This window comes from Ischnura elegans, chromosome 2 (assembly GCF_921293095.1).
Source record: "Ischnura elegans chromosome 2, ioIscEleg1.1, whole genome shotgun sequence".
Taxonomy (NCBI): domain Eukaryota; kingdom Metazoa; phylum Arthropoda; class Insecta; order Odonata; family Coenagrionidae; genus Ischnura; species Ischnura elegans.
In genome coordinates, this window is record NC_060247.1 from 114,712,132 (window position 1) to 114,733,337 (window position 21,206).

At 39.9% G+C, this 21,206-nt stretch overlaps 1 protein-coding gene across 4 annotated transcripts in view; it reads right to left on the reverse strand.

Moving 5' to 3' along the window:
• LOC124154444 (pecanex-like protein 1) overlaps positions 1-21,206 on the reverse strand; it is a 64,432-nt gene that overhangs the window by 3,891 nt on the left and 39,335 nt on the right. For 2 of the 4 annotated variants that reach the window (XM_046528166.1, XM_046528162.1), the window contains 13 exons: positions 16,450-16,626; positions 12,956-16,002; positions 11,502-11,865; positions 10,768-10,956; positions 7,967-8,160; positions 7,537-7,767; positions 7,016-7,119; positions 5,607-5,909; positions 4,304-4,487; positions 2,902-3,071; positions 2,650-2,780; positions 1,314-1,669; positions 602-742 (listed from right to left, as the gene is read on the reverse strand). In XM_046528166.1, the coding sequence (XP_046384122.1) occupies positions 602-742; positions 1,314-1,669; positions 2,650-2,780; positions 2,902-3,071; positions 4,304-4,487; positions 5,607-5,909; positions 7,016-7,119; positions 7,537-7,767; positions 7,967-8,160; positions 10,768-10,956; positions 11,502-11,865; positions 12,956-16,002; positions 16,450-16,626 (5,591 nt within the window). The remainder of the gene's footprint in view (positions 1-601; positions 743-1,313; positions 1,670-2,649; positions 2,781-2,901; positions 3,072-4,303; positions 4,488-5,606; positions 5,910-7,015; positions 7,120-7,536; positions 7,768-7,966; positions 8,161-10,767; positions 10,957-11,501; positions 11,866-12,955; positions 16,003-16,449; positions 16,627-21,206) is intronic. The other 2 variants (XM_046528163.1, XM_046528165.1) reach the window with 2 other exon arrangements.

Consider the following 21,206-nt stretch of genomic DNA (forward strand, 5'->3'; position numbering starts at 1 on the left):
TAATCATGAAACTGGCATTCATTTAATTTTTTTCATGAAATAGGGCTAATAGCATTGAATTGAATTCCTCTTCTTATGCAACTATGCCCAACCCTTCTAAAGACCAATTTTAGTGTTACATGCCCACATCAGCAAACAGCCTGAAGAATGATTTAGTTACTAAATTTCATTAGCAGATGATGACAATACATGATTCTCTTCTTAATTAGACCTTTCAATTTTCCTTATATTCAGGTCTCCTTGGATTTCACTATTGTAATTTTTAACGATTAATGAACGAATACATTATTGGTGGTGTACCAATAGTGAATTTTGCCTCTTTTGATGGATAATTTTAGGATGAAGCTATGTGGTAGGGTTGAAAATACAGTGTTTTAATCCATGGTTTGAACCTTGGTACATAGTGGAATTAGTAAAAAGATGCTTATTTGAGGTTTGATATTAAAAAGTAGCAAGACAATTGAAAAAACAGAAAATCATAAGCTTCCTCAAATATTTATGATCAGTATGAAGTTTGCCACTATTTTTCAGATTTGGGAAAGTTATATACAAAAGAATGACTATTCATTGAAAAGAAATTTTTTCACCAGCTCCGATTTACCTGTCCTTCCATTCCTTTCTCGGGGAGCCAATCCCGCCAATGGGATCGACCTCCTCGGGCCCTCATCCTCTCATCTGGCCACGCCACGTCAATCCTACGACCAAGGTTGATGGCGTCATACACCTGATTTACATCCACAATCTGCAATGCAAGAGAGAAAGAATTAAAGAACCTCTCAAATAGTGCACCAGTAATTTCAAAATGACATGCAACCCATCCTGGATGACACCTGCACGCATCATTTTGCTCTGTTTAGTGACTTTATTGGAGTTTAGGAGGTGCTTTCCATGGCTTTAGCCCTCATTAGAGGCCAATTTGCAATGGGCACTCAGAACTGAATGGAGGCGGAGAGTGAGGTGAAAGAGAGGTCACTGTTTAGTAGTAGTTGAGAGAAAGGCCACAAGGTGTCGGCCTACGAAAGAACTCCCATTATTGAGGTAATGATTACGAATGTAGGACTGATGCTGGCTCACAATGATGGGGGGGTTAGTATTGTCATATCATCAGAGTAGCATGGTGTGTGACCAACAGAATGGGCTCTGAGCGAAACTATTGGGGGAGAGGAGAGCATGCACAATTCGACAAAAATTAAGAACAACTGAGTGTTCTCTCTCTCCGACAATTTTAGAATATGGTCCATTACATCTGCTTTCTTTCGGGGTAAATTATTAATTTTCATTTGAGAAAATATATTGCCTATATGGTCACTCACCCTCACTCTTTGGTAGACAGGCTCCTTTTCAGCCACCGGCTCCGAGGCAGGGGGCAAGGGGGGAGGGGCAAGGTTCTCCCTCTCCTTGCATACGCTCGATTCCTTGGCGGAGACGGCCGCCGCTGCCCCCTCTGCCAGGAATCCCGCCAGGCTCGCCAGTGTGGAACTCGAAGGCTTGCCGAGGGAGGCACTGGCGTTGGACGCCACACTCCCCCTGTTGGCAGTCAGTGAGCCGCCGCCCCCTCGCCCAAGACTGCCCCCCCTCCCCACACTTCCACCCCCACCCACCTGGCCAATGTCCATCGACTGGCTGCCCATGGTGCCGTGGCCCATCACACCCGGGTGGTGGCCATAGCCTACAAATGAATACACACACACAAAATCAGGACGGCACTCCTCTCGTTCTTGTACAGGAAAAAAGCACTTTCAAGAAAATTGAGGAATAAATTTTCTCATTATGTAACATTTTCGTGAAAATTCAATCCTGTTCTGGAAGCATGCTATAATTATTGATATGTTAACATTTCACTGAAAATGCTTATATATACAGATCTTGCATTCATAGACTCAAAAGTCAATATAGAACAAAATGAATGAAATATCTGGATAACAACTTCTACACTGAATTCACATTCAATAATCTCATAAACACTTAGCATGCTCAGAATCTAATTAATTTTTGTATTAGAAATAGGCATTCTCTAATTATAAAATAAGAGATGCATAGAGAACATTTATAAAATCATAACCATTGCATAAAAGAACGGTAAAAGGAAAAAATATCACTACCACAGAAACTACAAGCAAGTTGAGAGATGAAACAATAATAAAGATATGTAATTGGTAGGTTATTTTTTTGTGGCAAATGACAATTCAACTGAGTGTAAAAGAAACATACTCCAAACATATTTTGACATAACACCTCCAACTCATAAAATTACCCTGCAAAACTCTATAAGCTTTTATCCCCATTTTTCTCCACAAAGAAGTGCAGTCCACTACATCCAGAGACTATTCAAGTATGTACAATTCCGGGTTACTGATCAGTATAATAATCACAACCACCAGAAGAAAAAAGATAATACACCTTGACTACTAGAAGAAGTGGTAATGTGTGTCATGGAGAGTTTGTATGGCAGATTATGTTTGCTCGCTAGATCTCCCTCAACAAGTCTCAATCCAATTACTGCACTAATAACACATGAACAGCATTACCAGCACAATAGTAACAGCATAAAGATGAAGAATAAATACACCCACAAGACTGAGGAGCAAAGATAGAAAAGTAACGATATCAGGCTTCAATCGAATCACAGGTGGATCAAATTAAATTCACCCAAATGGATGTTGCCCAACGTGTTTGGCGAGGTTGTGGCCATAGGGTACATGCCCTCGTGACCAAACCCACCGTCATCCTGCGGCACTGAGCCTCCGCTGGAGCACCCTTCGCCACATCGCCTTCGGATCCTGCAAAAACAATTGAAAACATCTCAATTTTAGAGCGAGCCATTTTCATTAAATGTATTCTCCAGCAAGAACTCATAATTGAAATTTTAGATGAATGCATCCACATATTTTTTCTGCTTACCTGTGCCACTGCCTGATGACAACTTCCTTCATAGCAGTGAGGCTCACCGGCCCACCAAGAATGCTCTTCAACTGCTCATTTGTCTCAGCGTATGAAGTGGTCAAAGGTGAAACATATATGGGATAGCCAATGGGTTGGTCACAAGATGAATTGATTATGTTTCTGAGAGCCTGAGGAAAGGATTAGGAGCTTAATTTATTTCATAACCAGTGCAATCATGCATGTAATTTAATTCTATGAAAATTAAACAAGTAAAATTTGAAACTTAACAACGTGGAACCGATCCATTTTAGAAATATTTAATTGACCATTACTGAGGGTGATTTTTATTTCTGATGAAAAGAATGAAGCTTTAAACAAAAAATTAATGCGAAAAAACAACGAGATAAATCTCAATTCCATTAGATGGGTGATTGGCCAAGAGCAGCCTTCATCTAAAAGAGAATAGAGCAGACTTTTTTTAACATTTCACATTGTAACTTCAACTACCTACTCTCACTTAATGGCTTAGTGAAAACATCTGACAAGGCAGTTCAAACTGTGTGTGAGCAAAAGAAACTAAAGAGTGAAATGAATCTGATACATTTCTAAATCATAATTTCCAGTATTTTCTCAGTTAAACAAATTACAACTCTATTGAAAGGTTAAAATATAAAATATCTGTCCATTAAATGTTTTAGAAATTTATTTTCCACTCATGTCAGCACTCAGTAAAAATTTCATGATTGTCTTGCGCAGAAATACTTAATCACGAACCATATTTACTGCACTAGTGATCAGGGCGATTGCTTTTCAGGGCTTCAAGAATGATAGCTCAAGCTACTTCTTCACCATGCACAGCTTTTCATTCGATTTTAATTGAAAATTTTACCATTTTCTTAGTTTTAAATCCTTACGTAGATGACAAGATTACTTACAAGAAATCCTTGCATTACAAGAAACTGCCTAAAATCAGCCAGTCATGGTAACAATATAATTTCAAGCTTCTTATCATTAGATACGATTAAAAAAAAGGAAATAAAAAAGCTTCTTAAGCCATAAGAGCAAAAGTTTGGAATGATTGTCTACTATTACATTGTTTTAAATTGGATGAGATGTGCGGCTTAAGGTCTTTTTTGCATGATGTCACGTTTGTGAGGAATGGTAAATTACAAAAAATGAATAAATTCAACTCTCACGCTGGAAACATGACCATCAGAGAGACATAAAATCATCACACAAGTTACCTTAACACACACTGGAGGATATTTCCAACAGACTGACAACAGAAGCTCGAATGAATATGAAAAGAGATGAAATGAAAGAATATCCACTCCTTCTGAGAATCGCAACTAATTCACTCTGGGAATGGATATTTCTTTCAAGCATTTCATTTATTGGTATCATCCAGACAATGCCATACCTGCTTAGCATTTTGTATGCTGCCTCGTTCAGGATTACGGTTCCTCAGGTAGACAAGTTCTTGCTGCTGTCCAGCCCACAATCCACGGACACACTCGCGGTTCACTTTGATAACACGGAAGTTCAAAAAGCGTTTGTTGAGCATAATTATTTTGTACTCATCTGAGCCATCGTCAAGGACATGCCTATCAAAGAAAATTAATAACTTATATTATGATTAGCCATAGATGGAGAGAAGATCTGGAATGGGCATTGAATATAATAGTTAAACAATACAACAAAAAATGATAGTAACACAAATTTTTCCAATGCTATATTAATAGAGGATTATTCACATTATTCCTGATGGAAACCATCTCAATACCTTACACCATCATTGAAATTATGATAATTAATAGAATGTAGAATACGGGAGATCAATCAAACTTTTTTTTGCATATCGGAGAGCTTCGGGTCAGAGAAGTTGTCTTCAAAGCCTTGTATAAGGCGGGAATTTTTCTAGAATTTTAGTCAAAAGCCTAGAGTATTTGCCAAGAGGAAAAAATTAAACAATCCAAGATTGCTCGGGAAAAAAATTAAATGGGCAAAATGGTGGGCTCTGCCACATTTTTTCATAAGAAACTCTTGCATATCGTCAGGAAATAAGTGGCAAGGGCCAGTGAATCATTATATCACAGTACAGCCACTTCAAGCCTGAAAAAAATGTTAGCAAATTGATGAAAGACAATCAATCAAACATATGCTTCCGGAGTCATCCATTTGATGTGTTCAAAGCTCGAGTATTTTGCATAATGCTTCAAGAATCCATTAATTGCCACATGTGCCCCGCCATGAAGAACTCATTTAATGCATGTGGCTTACATTCACAAATTATGGTACACTTAAAACTAAAGAGTCAAGATTCTCACACTAAAATACAATATCTGTAACATCATCTTCTCTTTCTAGTTTTACTCTGGACATTATCCACCCACATGAAAAAATGTGAATCTTCAACACATACAATTTACCAGCATTCTCTTAAAGCCTAGACTTTTTTTCATAGGGCACAGATTTTCATTCTTAAATTAACTAGGATATATATCTAGAGAAAATATTAAATTAATCAGTGTCACACAAATTTTCAGGCAGTATGACATTTTGCAAGAGATAAGGGGGAAAAAATTGGCAACTACCTCATGCATTAGCAGGGAAAAGGAAATTATCAGAAATACATTGCATTAATTTTCCCCAGCAAATGAATACACAAACAACAAACATGAGGGTCACTTCTCTTTGCCCTCAAAATGGCAAATTTGTATCACCTGAGAGCAAGAAGGGAAGGTGTTCCCGAGAGCACAGCATTGCGCCACACTGGGTCACCCTCGTGCGATATGACGAGCGAGCGATCGTGGGCCGAGATGGCAGCATGCAAGGCGGCTGGGTCCTCGTACTCCTCTGGTGCCATGAAGTGGTCCTGGTGCAGCTTCAGCGACATGCGAACTCCAGGGGCAACAACCCTGCGCAACAGTTCCATGTCCGAGAAGACCCACTCGTCCCGAGCCGACGTGATGCGGAAGTCTCCCTTGAAGAGGGCGTGCAGGCCGTAGAGGAAGAACTCCACACTACCGCAGAGTGGATAGGAAATACCCAGCTATAACTCACAGATAGTCACCAAGTATACTCAATAAGAGCACAGTTTAATAAAACGATGAGAGAACTACCAACCCCTTAATCCCAATTCAGATAACCTATCAGGATATAGGGAACAATCAGAGCAAAAACAATAATTGCTCCAGGGTTTATACTAACTTTCCACACCCAATTTCCAGTTTTCACGAACTTCAATTTTTTTTTAAATTCCAGAGAATTCAAAAGATTTTTTTCAGAGAATTTTTTAAAAAATTACATGACTTCATATGAGTGGCAAAGCAGTCATATGTAGGAATTTCATAGAAAAATTCAGTAAGGCATAGTAGATCCTGGAGAAGAATTTTTCCCTTCAACGAAGTTTGATTTTCACGTCCCTAATTATAGCCCACAATTTATACTCTAATTTTTCCCAGATAATAAGTGTCTACTTGCAAGGAGTGTAAAATTCATTAATTCAAATTCATTTAAATTTTTCAACGCAACCATCATCAAAATTTAGTTTCGAAGGTGGCAGATGGTGCATCATGACAAGATGAACAATCTAGCCTTGTGTACTTGTTTCCCTACAATCATGGGAAGGTCAAAAAATAGAACACACATTGGACACTACACTGAATACTCTAATAACATGTAAGATAAAGAATAAACCATGGAGGTGATATATCTTAAAAATAACTGATGATTTCTTGAATATCACTCAATGAGGATTGATTTAAAATTCTCAGCTCACCAAAGTTTAGCCACAACAACACCATCACTGAGATTATCAATTCTGTATTGTTTCACCTAATTGAAATTATTATTAGGCAGATTTGTGAAATTTTCTGACAATGCAAAATTGCAAATATTTTCCAAATACAGTATGCACAATAAATTTAAAATAAAAGGAATTCAAAATAATATTTCATCTAGGAATAGCTTTGATCAAATATCATCAAGAGTAAAATTTTTGGTGCCAAAAAAATCCTAAATTAAGCGACTTCCATTTGATGCTTAGGTTTCTCTCAAATATGGTAAAGAATATAAATTTTCCCTGTTGAATTGATTAATTGCTATAGAAAATAGTGTGTTAGCAAATTACCTGGAAACAGTGTTATGAGATGCAGCTCCAAGAGTCCTTCGACCCAAGAGGCTCAATGCAAAGCAGAGGGACACCAAAACAGAATCCCTCCCGCATTCGATGGACTGCAAAGCAACAGAAATTATTCCTGTTAGCACAGATGCCCCCAAGTGGCCAAGTAGATGACATACATTCAAAATTTGATCTTACCCTCTAACGACTAAGGAAAATTTAAATGAACCCTCGGTCCACATATCCACAATTTAGAATCATTCACGACTCATGCTTGATAATCAAATAATGTGCAAGTATATGCCATGAAATATATTATAAATGCATGGAAAATTGATTGAGTGACAGACTGACAATAATTTTTCAGCTAAAAATGTATTGCAATACCATTAATGATGAATAAGTTCTCACTTTTATTCCGGTAACAGAATTATCATAAAATTTTTAATGCTGTAAGGTTTATAAATCTAATAATCATTTAATGAGATGCAACCAACTATTAAATTTTTCCGAATGTGCCAAAAACTAACCTTTTCTCGCTTATCAGCACAAAACTGAATCCAGTCCAGATACACATTGCAAAAGCTAGCTCTAGTAACCCCTGATGCTCGAAAATCATAATCCTCATCAATGTTCATGTTGAACACAGGGTCTAAATCCACAAACCCACGGTCCAGGGTTGGCCTTAATGCCTCCAGAATAGTTGCAGAATTCAGCCACTCATCCAGTCTTGAAGATCTCACTGCATAAAAAATTATACTCTGCAAAAGAAAGAAAACATTGTTTTTTAGGTAGTTGAAAATTGTAGTCACCTTTCAAATTTTGATTTTCCAATGCGTGTTAAGGTGAAATTTAGAAATCCAATATATTAGTGAGAAAGTACACACATCAGCTGATATAAACATATTACACAAACAGAAATGAAAATAGAAAGAGTTAGAATGATAAAAAATAACAAACCTTCACGTAGTATGTGATGAGGACTTTACGGAAGTCAAACACTTGAAGCATGGACACTGCAGAATTATCCGATATGCTGTAACCCTCCAAAATGTAATTGGCAGCAGTAACTTCCCATGCCAGCCAACGCTGGCTGAACGCAGCGTTCATACTTAACATGTGAGGAAAATGTCCCAACTCACAGCAACAAAACCCTGCAAAATTAAAAATGTATTAGCAGTATTAATAAAAGAAAAGAAAAAAAATGTGGCAAACTGGTAAAAACAATCCGTCGACGCAAGGCACCCAAAATGAAATTCTTTACTGATTATAATATAAAGCATTCATTCACTTAAGCACCAATTAGTTGATGTTCAATGGACCATTCTTTGTATTATCTACCTTTCATTACCTACACTCCACCACCCTAGTCTCCCTTTTCATGCACCCAAATCTTTCCTTTCCATTAACGTGCCTTTTCTCTCTATTTATGTTCAAGTCTACAACATTACTACATTCAGCCAGTTTATAAGATTTTGCCACAGTAGGCCACAAATGATTATATGCGTTTTCATGAATATTAAGAATCACACTCACTATTTGCTGGCCCACGCAAATACTTCCTATTGTTTCTGCAGCCATTTTATATGTGATTAATGTCCACAGGAAAAAAGTGAATACATGAGTTGGGGATAAGTAGTGGAAATGAAATAGGGGTGGAGACTGTCGACTAACGATTGGATGAACACCCATTTTGCAACAACTTTAATGCTTGGGACTGGAGACTGATGTCCAATTCAACAAGGACTTGTAGTGGAAAAACAATAAGAACAATTCATTTTGACGACTTGAAAATTTTGGTTTGAAGTCTCATTGAATAGGATACAGGGAATTTAAAAATGCAAATGATACCAATTTCGTCAATCAGAATACACTACATATAGCTATTGCAAAAAGCCTTTTTCAAAAATGTTAAGGCTATTAAATATCTATCCGATCAAAATAACTGGCATTTTAAATTTCAGTGGCCTGCCTCCCTTACAGCAGGTTGCTTGATGAATGATTGCTGTTGATATTGCTTCATTGAAATTAATGTAGTCCACAGGACCAGAGTAGGTGCACCAGAGAGAGGGATGCACGCTTGTTAGTATGTAATAGCTTTTTGGTATTCTACTACATTTTTCTGAACTGATGGCGGCTGACCTTGAGCGTGCTCGAAACCCACCCACTCTTCTAGCCAATCACAGGAGAGCGATAGTAGAAAGTGTGTAGGAGCCCGCAGTATCTTTCCGAACTCCGTGCAGTGCAGATTGCTCTCCAGCTAGCAGTGTTGCCAAATCGAATAGCTCAGCATTCGTCCGAGAATCTTCCGCCGCCCCCGAAAGTACCGTTATTTTCAAGGCTGGCAACGCCGGTCGGCCGGATGGAGGGGAGCGGAGCGGAAAAGGGAAGGGGATGGAGGGGAAGGGAGAGGTGGAAGGGGCAGCGCTTCTGATTGGCTACTAGCTATTTTCCACCCAGCCGCCATCAGTTCAGAAAAATGGTATGACAAACAGGCATTCATGATCTCTCCCAGTCTCACTCAAGAGTTTTTTTTGAAAAAAGGTCTGATTACCATATGCAGCACTGCCAATTTTTTTTTTAATTTAAAAGTGCCTATGTGAAATATCATTGTAAAACTGACAAACCGCAAGAAATATGGCAACATCTCGATTACATTCATTCCTGGCAAAATCCACAAATTTTGTTGTTCACATGAGCACATATGTGCAAGCACTATATGAGAATTCACATGAATAACCAAGTTAACTTGAATTACACCACCATAGATTCAAAACTAAAACCTCCTTCATGAAATTTCAATATTCCCAATTCTGCAGTCCCTTCTGAGGCCAACTCTGACACCTTTCTGCCAATACTCAATTACAGGAAAATCAGACATCTTCAATACAGTAAAACCTCTTTATATTGTAATGTAGGGGACCAAAATTTGGGCAATTTGATGTATGGAGGTTCACTATAGAGAGGTTTTAGTGATAGGCACCATTTTTTCCTTAGTAGTTCCTTCATATCCTTCGGAAATGAAGGAACTACGGTCTTTTAAACCATTATATTTATGCGTTTAAACAAAGATGCATGCATTGGTAAACATATATTTATTATTTAATAATTACAGAAAGCCAGCACTATCGCATGATTTTGCCGTGATTTGAGAGGAAACGATGTGATCTCTCTTAATTCAACAATCACTTAAAATGATTAGGATAGTTGGATATATTTTTTCTTATTTACTAAAATGGCCATATCTAATGGTTAACGTGAAAATTAAGCCATGATAAAGGTGTATAAGAAAAAAAATACAGGTGAAACATTTATCCCTGAAAATGTCATTCCATGAACGTAATCGCAGCAGCATTAATGGTCTCTAATTGTCTTGGTATCATTTGCGGTGGTAGTTAGGCCGTCTCAGGGGTGTCTCCTTGGTATGATAAGTGGAGGTTTTGCGAGATAAAGAGGTTCACTACAAAGAGGTTTGCCTCTAACTTTACATGTAAATCTGATGGGACCATAGGGGTGGTATGAAGAATGGAGGTTTATGATGTAAACAGGTTCACTACATTTTAGAGGTACAGAGGTTTTACTGTATCAACGAGCTATCATGATTCACAATATTATAAGCTTAAAGAAATTCAAAAGCTTCTCTGCTCCACGGGGCAGAAAATGCATGAAATTGCTGATTCATGATTTTGAACCATACAGCATAAATCATTTAATAAGTTATATGGGGAGCCTTGGATTAATATTCCAACCCCATAACATACCATCATTCTCCTCAACTCCTTCAGATATTGCTTCGACTTCCCTCTGCTGGCAGTATGTCCCATGGAATTCCAAACCCCTCATTTGAAAGGTCACCAAACCATTGCCCAATTCAATTATGTGCACCAAACAATTGAGGTAATCCGATGCCAAGACAAAGCAGTCGCCCTGAGACACAGGTCCCCATCGCCCTGAAATGTCAGAGAAAAAATTACATGAGTTATCCACCCACAAACACTTCACAAATACCAGAACCAGCAAAGAGGCAAGGGTGATCATTTTATCTCCTTCACATGGCTAAAATTATCACTACAGTCCAAAATATTGAATATGCACATACCTAATTCCAATTTGAACTTTAGATTTACAAAAGAGACTCAACTTTCATATTCCATTAATATTTCCTCAGAAAATGCAAACATTTAGGTTTTTTAAACCCATGATTGGCTGTAAAATGGCAATGTCACCCATTTTTTATTACATTGTGTCTTAAGTAAAGCCATGGAGAGCCAACCACACATTTTAAGTCATATTACAGAATACAAAAGTGATCATAAGTTGAATCTTTTGCCAACCGTCAACACCTACATTTGAATTCATAAATTTCAGCAAAAAGTGACAAAAATTAACTAATTTCAATTATAAATGTCCAATATTATGGCTCAGACCCTTCTTCTCATGTTATCCATACACCTAGACTACATCTGGATGATGTGCTTCAGCACAGAACACTCACCCATGATTAGGTCTCCACAGAGTGATTGCTGCAGAGAGCGAGTCAAGTGCTCATAAAATATTGAGTTTAGGTTATTATCGTCAGCACCCAGGTTCCGTTCAAGGTGAGAGGAGAGGCGAGTGTTGGAGTGATCCACGCGGCGAGTATTGTAGTCCCGTTCCCAGAATTTGATGGGTCGAACGTAGGAGGTGAGGAATATGGCAGATCCAAGGAATGGATTGAGGGGCGTCGACAGAAGAGCCGAGAGAGCAGCTTGAACAAACAACATGGCCGAGTGCGGCACACTGAAGGGCTGAGCAAAAGCATGGAAGGCTGAACCCCAAGTTATCTGCCATGGAGCTATGTAGGTGACCACAAACTGAACCTGAAAAGGAATGCCATAAGTAGCAGAAAAATTTATGATGCAGGGTAGCCAAAATCATTAAAAATTTTCTAATGCTACAGGTCAATGGATTCTAATTAAAATGAAATAAGTCACATAACTAAGACTGCAATCCACTGACACTAAAATTGGTCATCAGCAGCGATTGGTCAATTAAAAAAGTTCATTGACATATCATTCATCCCAAAATCACTTCCTATCAAAATCATTTTGACCTGCTCTACAATTTAAAAGCCAGTTTTTTAAGTAAAGCATCTCAGCAATTGTCTTCACTCTTGCAAAACAAATTATTATCCAGAGGACAAGACAAGTTTCATTATAGTGGAAGCTTGATACAGCAACAGCTCTTAGGAACTGAGAAATCATGCCCTTTTTGCATTGTTGTTACTGTGTAAGGTAGTTAAACAACCACAAAAAATCACTAAACAAACATAACTATGGCTATTTTTGCAAATAATCTAAAATTGTCATTATTACAGAAAAATTGAAATCAAGTTCATAACCTTTCAGATCATGAATTCATTTCAATATGATCATCCTACAGCTTTAAAAACATGATAGAAATGGTACAGAAGAATTTTAATATGCTAAAATCAACATTACACACATCAAATACGACTGATCAAGCAACTTAAAAGCCTTTAATGCCATTTAAGCCTGAACAACAATCCAGGAACACTAGCAAGTAATCTATTTTCAACAAGGGCAACTTTTGTTTTTGTAATAGTGATTTGAAACAAATAACGAAATCTAGTCATAAGTCTAAAAAAATGCTCTATAGTGAATCAATTTAGAAGTTATAGCATTGAGATAGAAAACCAAGCAATCTAAAGAAATTTGAAAAGCATAACTCACAGTTTGTTAAATGAAACAAATACCTGGTACACAAGTCTAAATTCTTAAATTAAAATTGAATCTTTCCCCACATTTTAATATGAATTTAATTTTTTTAACCCACTGGTCCCAGAACACAATAAAATAAAATACTTACTAATAAATTTTGATACTACCATACCACAGAAAATTAAATGCCTTAAAACTTTTACCAATTAAAGGCAAAAGAAGAGCTTACTTTCAGCAAGAGTTCCTGAGCTTTAGAGAAGGCAATCCCAGTGATGAAGTAGTCAACAAGAAAAGTTTCTGAAGTGGGGCCTTGAGGGCTGGAGGCAAAGTCCACGCGGAAAAGCAGCGCTGTGAAGGCCAGCACAAGGTGTTGTGGTGCAGGGTCAGAAAAGGCACGCCTGAAGCACTTGAGGCCACAGATAGTGATGATGAGAGGACCACCCAGAGGCCCCCACTTGGTCACCAACGGGAAGGCATCTTCGGTTAGCGCCGCCAGGAACAGCACCGGGTACAGCAGATTCTTCTCGAGGAAGCATAGCAGAACATATGCACGCTCAAACCACATGACTCTCGCAGCACCCTGGGCCTCAAACCGATTCTTTTCGGCAGATCGACAGATGGGATGAGCGATGCATAGCCAGGGCAGCTGCTTGCGTAGCTGCGGGGTAATGTAGTGCAAGGCCAACCCCAGGGCACAAGCCGCAGCCCAGAGGACAGGCCCCAACTCGGGGGAGAGGGCAGAGAAAACAGTGCTGGCATGCACGCTAGTGACTACAATGGCCGTAAGAGCACAAACAACGAGGTCAGATCGTAGTCTAGTGTGAACCGTGGCTCTGAGTCTTGCCGGCAAGGGATCAACTGGATCCTCATCCTCCTGAGTAGGAGGGGTAGGGCTACTTGAGGTCGGAGGCAAGGAAGCAGGCGGGGCATCGCCCATGGAGCGGTCAATGATCGCCTCCTTTGTCTTGTCCTCTTCCTTTGGTGCCCTTTCTCCACCGGTGCCACTGTACTTCTGAGGCCTCTCTTCATCAGGTACACCCTCTGATCCACTCTCAGAGTCATCTTCTTCGGGCCACAGCAAATTCTTGACTATGCTCCAGACGACCGATGGGTCCGAAGCACTTCGGCTGAGGTGATATGCCGTAGCCACGAGCAGTCCACAAAATATGGAAAACAAAAGATGCTGGGAACCCTTTTGCTCCGAGAGTGCCCCAAATGCAAAGCCATACAGGAAGGCTACGGCGAGAGTAGACCTCAAAATGCAATGAAAGGCAGCCAAGAGGCTGGAGGCTGCATTGCCCCCGAACACATGCATCTCGATTTGCTCAAATAAGTACATACAGAAAGTGTCAGTCTGTGGGAGCAAACCCAAACTAAAGGTGATTGGAAAGCACAAAAGGAAGACGACGAAACCATCACGAAAGACCCGCATGAGCTCAGCCCCCGTGAAAGTGAAACCATAAAACGAGGGCAACGGGTTAGGGTTATTATCCGACATTTCCAGTCCTACATCTAACAACAGAGCAATACTCGCACAAAGGCAGAAGTATACGGGTCGACTGAAAGCCACAATTCGATTGTGACCATGGGTGGGCGAGGCGGCATCAGGCTGAACACTCTTCAGGAGGGAATACTGACACCCGGCCATCACAAAACAAAATAGGAAGACTAGCAGGTCCGCAAAGAGACCCCTTGCCAGCAGGGCAGAACCCAGTGCCGCAACTCCAACGGCTAGGATTGCCGAAAGAGCTGCCTCAGTTCTTGTCTTATTGCGGTCCAGGAGAGCCAGGAGAGCCAAACGGTCAAAATGAACTTTGAAGGTGGCATTTCGAACACAGGGTAGGAATCGCATGCGATAGAAGTGTTTTGGACGACGATGCATACCAGAGGAGAGGGCAGATGAGGCAGCCAGGGCCTCAAACCTCAAATGGTTCCTCGACATGGTTATGTCTGTGTCTGTATCAGCCTGAGAGCTCAAAGATCGACCGCCATTTACCACACCGACTGCCGATGAGCCCACACCAATGCTGTCGTTCCCATGAACAGTCACTGCCTGCCGCAGAGTCTCAGCAAACACATTCATGGGGTTACGTGAGGGCCTCAGCACCCCACCCACTGACGAAGACCGAAGAGGAGGGCCCGACTCGAATATGTACATGCAGCCGACAGGACGGTTGATTGGTCCGTTGCTTCCTGACATGCCAGGGGCCAGGGATGGGGAGTGAACGCTGGGGGTAGGAACAACTTTTGCCACCGGCACACCTCGACCCATTGCACGAGCGGCCGGGCTGTCAAGCACAACTGTTAGACTGGAGTTGAGGGAAACAGATGAGTTACTACGCGAATCCACCATTGCCGTGGCAGACGTTGTAGCAGACACTGATTGGGATGACTTGGCATTCCTGCCTGGCCCATTAGATTCACTAAAATGGGCTTCGAACCAAGATGGATCGTTCATGAAGTGTAGCAAACGTCCTTCAATGAAGGCTGACACAGTCGAGGCTGTGCCAGTGCCTCGCTCATCAAAAGTGTATGTCCGCCAATTCCCAAACTCATCTTGGAACGTGTGCATGGCACCTTCTGTCGTGTCATCATGCGAGGTTGCTATGTGGGCCTTTGGGTTCATAGGGACTGCAGCAGCCAGTGTGGACAGAGAGGGGCCAATGATTGATACGTCCTCCCTTCCCCCTCGGCTACTCACACTCCCCCTTGACGTTATTGAGCCCGCCCTGAGTGCACCTCCATGTGCCGATCGTTTCAAACGCCTGTGGCGTGAACGGGTGTTGCGCAGATCACCACTACTTCTCCTCTCAGTACTGCTTTGGCGAACCAGTTCAGTTGATCCTTCAGCTGCAGACTGAGTCCCCAGGGAAACTGGCAGTAAGGTACTCAGTTCATTGTTGGAACCCGAAGAAGAAGCTTCGTTGTTGTTGTTGTTGGTGGTGGTGGTGCTGTTGTTGGTGTTGTTGGCAGTGCTATTGATGGTGTTACTGTTCTGGCTGCTCAGAGGGATGACAACGGTTTTGACAGCAGAGATACCAGTAGGGTGAGAAAGGTAATAGTTGGGGGGATGGTGGTGGTTCTGGCAGCTACTCGACGGGTGGCCACCAGAAGAGTTTTGTCGTCTCCTCTGCATCGTCACGACGGCTCGCTGATGGGGAAGAGAAGTGGTGGTGGTCACCAAGCACTCAAGACCCTCCATTGGAACGCCTTTGGCCAGCTTCAGGTACTCTTTAGCCCCAGCATTTGCATCCTCTAAGCTCTCTTGGAGTTGGCCTGCTAAAAAGATTCACCATTAGTAGATTTTGATGAAGCAACAGATGAAATTGACAAATCATGAGCAAAAGTTTAGATACGCCAGGCTCATTAATTCACACATTTGGAATCCGTCATGGACCAAAACTGAACGATATGATAAAGTGATAATACTCAATGCAAATACAATATTTATTTTTGCAGAAGGGAAGTGAGGTGATTGATTATGGTATTTTAAATATAAAAAACAAAATAAAGAGATAAATTGTTCAAAGGGGAGGAAGATGCTTTGGTTACTTTATTAGTCAGAACAGCCAGCACATGGGATGGGATCCTGGTTTGAATCCAGATTGAGGTCAATGATCTTTTCTCAATAGAATTTTTTTTGCATGTAATTTAAATAGTCTTGAAAACAGCTTTCAGGGGATTAGGATGCATAAAAGCGTAAAAGGAGGATTTCTACAGCACCTGGGATAGAAGTTGTGCCTCTCCTCTTTGGTATTGCACCTTGATTCCGCTTTGAGTCTCCATCTGTGGCATCAGCACCCTTGGCAACGCCTCCATCTGGCAACAGCTTCATCACCTCGTTCTCAATACTCAATGTGGTGGAGCTCCCAGAGTCTGTCTCTTTGGCCCCACGTCCACCTATTGACGGAGAAAATTCCAGATTGTTAATACTGCCTTCTCAAGAGAGGGCTTGAAATCTCATGCACCAGCAAAATGTACATACATGCCAGTGGAGGCAAAAAATTGGCGGAGTCATTATTTTCTCGGGATTATTGTTTTACAAATAATTATGGAAAACGTAGAGACTATAAGGAATAATATAATTTGTATACTCATAGGTCAAAATATAAAAATTCAAATTATTTGTATTACTTCTGTGAGGGAAAATTTAATTTGTATAACCTTAAATAGTTTTTGCACGTATTTTCAAGCCAGCAAAATATTCGTGACTAATTATCAATCTTGAATCTTAGAAAAAGATTGGCATTTTTCCTAGGCCATGAGAAGGATTGATTTACCTTAAGATTTCCACCACATGACTAGTTAAGCCATTAGAAAATGTCAATACCTGACAACACCTAAGTCTTCAGAGAGCTGATAGTTGACAATAAACAGCATAAGGGGTAGGAAACCTGGGTACAGCAAGTGGAGATTTCAAGCAGCCCTCACAACTACACGTTAGCAATTAGGGATGTGCGAGTAGTACTTTTTGACCTTGAGTCGAGTTGAAAACTACACGCACATATCGAGTCGAGTAGAGTATGGTCATTTTTGAACTAGGCAATACAGCAATGCATGTTCCAACATATGTATTCTCATTTTTTTCAATCCCCTTGCAAATTTTCTATTTTGAATGCTTAACTTGATGTAAAAAGGGAAAGATAACAAGGAACGTTGATGGTAATTGAGTTACAATTAGGAGATGAATGGAAATTAATGTATCTTAAACAGTTCCATAAGCACAATTGAAATTAATTAACCTCTAGTAATATGTCCTCAATGTACGTGTCAAAACTGCTCAGATGAACCCTGACTACAGATATTTGTACAATTGTAATTAAGATTGTATACGTAAATGCAATATTTCAGCCTTTCAAATTCTCATGCAGAAAAACCAATCGTTCTACATGCTTAGGTGGTAGGTTTTGACGTCTCCACGTTACAGTATTACTGCCTGCAGAAAAATGTCTACAGCAACACACTTGTGTAGCTGGATAAGTACTTTCCTTCCAAAGTTGCAAGGTTTGGGAACCTTGGAAAGTTTTATTAAAAGTTATATCAAAGATTTATATGGTTCTTAAATATTCATGGATTTTTAGTGGATGAAGCAAATGAACTATAGAACGTAGCTTTGTGGAACAAAAAAAAAGTTTTCTATATTTCTTACTTCGTTTAATCAACCATAGACTTTATTTTCTGTTAGTTCAAGAGGGAAACTAAACACAACAAAGGAATACCAAAATTAACATTGGACATACTTAGTGCTCAAAAAGGCTAAAAGAAGGCAAAGGCACCACTTGTGACAGCAAACACTGGGACAAAACGGCATTACCCGCTGAAACGCCAAAGTTGCATTTTTCCATAGAAATCCTAACAATTTATTATGTCTTCCTTCGGCGTTTGAGTAAAGAAAGTATGCTATGGTACAAAAGTACCGCATAAAAAAGTGTGAGCGATGCTCTGGTCCACTCCAATTACTCTGAAAACACTGCTGGTTGCGATTGCGGTTGCGATTGCGAAAAATTGCTATTACGGTTTTAGAAAATTTTCTGCAAAATGAATTCTTAGGTAGGTGCGCAAGGTTTTACTTGACATAATGGTTTTCAGGAACCTAAAAAGTGATTTCAAGGAATTTTTCCGAGTAGAACTCAGAGTTTTTGTCGTCACTTTTTTCGCCGTGTTCACAATAATTTTGGTTCCTGTAACTGCGACGATGTTTCAGCGATGATGATGCCCAGGTGACGCTCGCCCGGGCGACCACCATAGCGAAGCCGAAAAGCAAATGCGGGAAGATACAAAAATGGAGAAGGATTTACGTCAGTGCTGCTATTGTCGTCGATGAAGACAGGAACTCGTATTTATGCCGTAGCATGGCATTCCCATCGTAAAAAATGCCCCAGATACGCTAAAATTTTTTTGCGTAGGAATTGTGAGGTCTAGGAGCTGATATTCACTTTTTACATTGTTTCTTATGGGATATTATGTTTCGATTAACGTCATTTCGTTTATCGTCACATTTTTCAGGAACGGTAAGTGACGTTAAACGAGGACTCACTATACCAACCACTCAACTGGACTCGAATTTTCGAGTACTCACACATCCCCATTAGCAATAGATTATTAAAAGGCATTAGATGATAGAAGTCCTCATGCAAAGACTGAACAGCTCAAATATTACAGTGATTGTTAATTTATGAACCATTCTGCAGTAAAATAAAAATATTTGCATCCCAAACACCAATACCACCAAGCCACTAAGAACACTAACGCATGGTAAGGTCATTGAACCCTGGTCTATGAAATCACTGACCACAATCATACATCTCTGACAATATGCCATGTTTCCTTGTTAAATGCCCACAATGTAAGTGAGCTAGATTTTACCCTGAGCCTTGGCTGAAATTATGCACTCACCAGCATAAAACATTATAATGAATGCTTTTATCGGAGTACATATTTCAGACTGTCTTGAATCAATGCCCCAGACCAGGAGGATGATACATACATATTAAAATACATATAAGAAATTCTATCCCCAGATTAATCTGCTCAAGATGACCACAGCCCAGCTTAGCAACAAGACAGAGTATATAATGAACCTTGGGTTGGGACTAATAGCACACAAGTAAGGTAGACTTCCATCGGAAGAACATTTCCTCATCTACAAGGATATGAGTCCAAGCCCGGCTTCACATGTGAACCAAAATCCTACTCCTCATTAAAAAGAAATCAGAGGTCCCTTGCATCGGACATTTTCCAAACAAGGAAAACAAATTCTGAGCAATAAAATATTAAAGGCAAAAATACTTATGTGCATGGTCCTCTTTTAACTACTCTTCCTTATATGAACCAATTGTTTTCTAAATATGTAATACCTCCAATGGAGTCTCAAACAACTTGATCAATTTTAGCATAAAAAAGAATGTGTAGTATATCCTGCAAACTGATACCAATATGCCTAGCTCCCTAAGTCAAAAGGAAAAACTAAAAATTAAAAGACCACACTTCATCATGCCTAATAAGTTGGCAACTGGATTTTACATGGAAAAAAGGTGATGTACCTATTATTACTCAAACTTAATTTTTTTTTTAAATACTATAGGGTGGAGGATTTTTAAAGGATATCATCAAACATAGAAGGAAATTTTTTCATTAAATATAATTGACTGCAAATACAGTGGAACCTCGTTAAAGCGAGTACGGGCTATAGCGAAACCCCCGCTATTACGAGAAATAGCCGATACACCGTCAATTGATCCTATAATAAGCATGTTAAAAATTTAGTTTTTACGAGGCCCTTTTGGTGTTGGCTCTCGCCATAGCGAGGGTTTCACCGCCGGAAAAACTTACACCAAGACTCCTTAATCTCTGTAATTGCTAGCGATCTGTTAGAAATGAAGTTAATGGAGTGCTCAGTCTCAAATTTATGTGGTAAACTGTCGTTCGATAAAGAAGTACAGTAGACTCTCGATTATCCGGCTGCGGTTTATCCGGGTTGCGGATTATCCGTGTATGATTTTTACTCTCGTTCAATTTTTCCGCGATTTCACAAAAAAATAAAATCGGACGCAAAATCATCGAAATTACTGCATTAGTGCTAGGATACACCGGGCAAGAATCCCCTTCGTAAAATGGAAGCGATCGCGCGCTTGCTGCATTCACGGGAGCACCGTGTTCCTGTTTTCCAAGCCTCGCAGTGCGCGACCGCGCTCCGAAAAAAAAGATCGCGAACTGGCGAAGAAAGCTCTCATTGAGCCCGGGAAGCACTCTAAAATAACAGAATAACTGCATAAATAATAATATATTGTATGTTTTAGGTAAATTATGAGCATTGCAAGACATTTAACAGAAAGTTTGGGTTATCCGTGTTTTCCGATTATTCGTGCCGTCTCTCCCCATCATTAGCCCGGATAATCGGGAGTGTACTGTAGTTAATTTTGGTGAAAATATTGTGGCATTAGCATTCGCGAATGCTTGATCTTCTTTTGTTCCTCGGGCGGCAGAAAGCAGTCGTCAGCATACCCGCACGTCCATGAGTTGCATGAATAGAAAGCATTTGATGGAACACACCATGGCCAAAATAACACCGAACACGTCTAAGCGAGAAAATAAAAATAAAGGAGTAATATGAGGTATATTGGCTATTATTTGCACCACCTCCGGTAAAGCGACAATTCGCTATAGCGAGTGTTTATTGGTGCACCGTGGGGTGTCGTTTTATCGAGGTTCCACTGTACATAGTTAGTTTCTTTATTTAAACATTGGGAAAATGTGTGAACCTCAAGTTTTCTCTGCCAAAAATTCACAACATTTATTGGCCACGAAACTGGTTACGTTGTTGCATAAGTATATTTATTATACGAAACTTGATAGGAACTCCATCCATTTTACCTGAATTTTCATAGTAACCAAACTTGATGGACCTGATATTAGGATGAAAGACCATATATGTTATACTAATGCCACCAAACACACATTTCAAATCACATAAGGTAGTC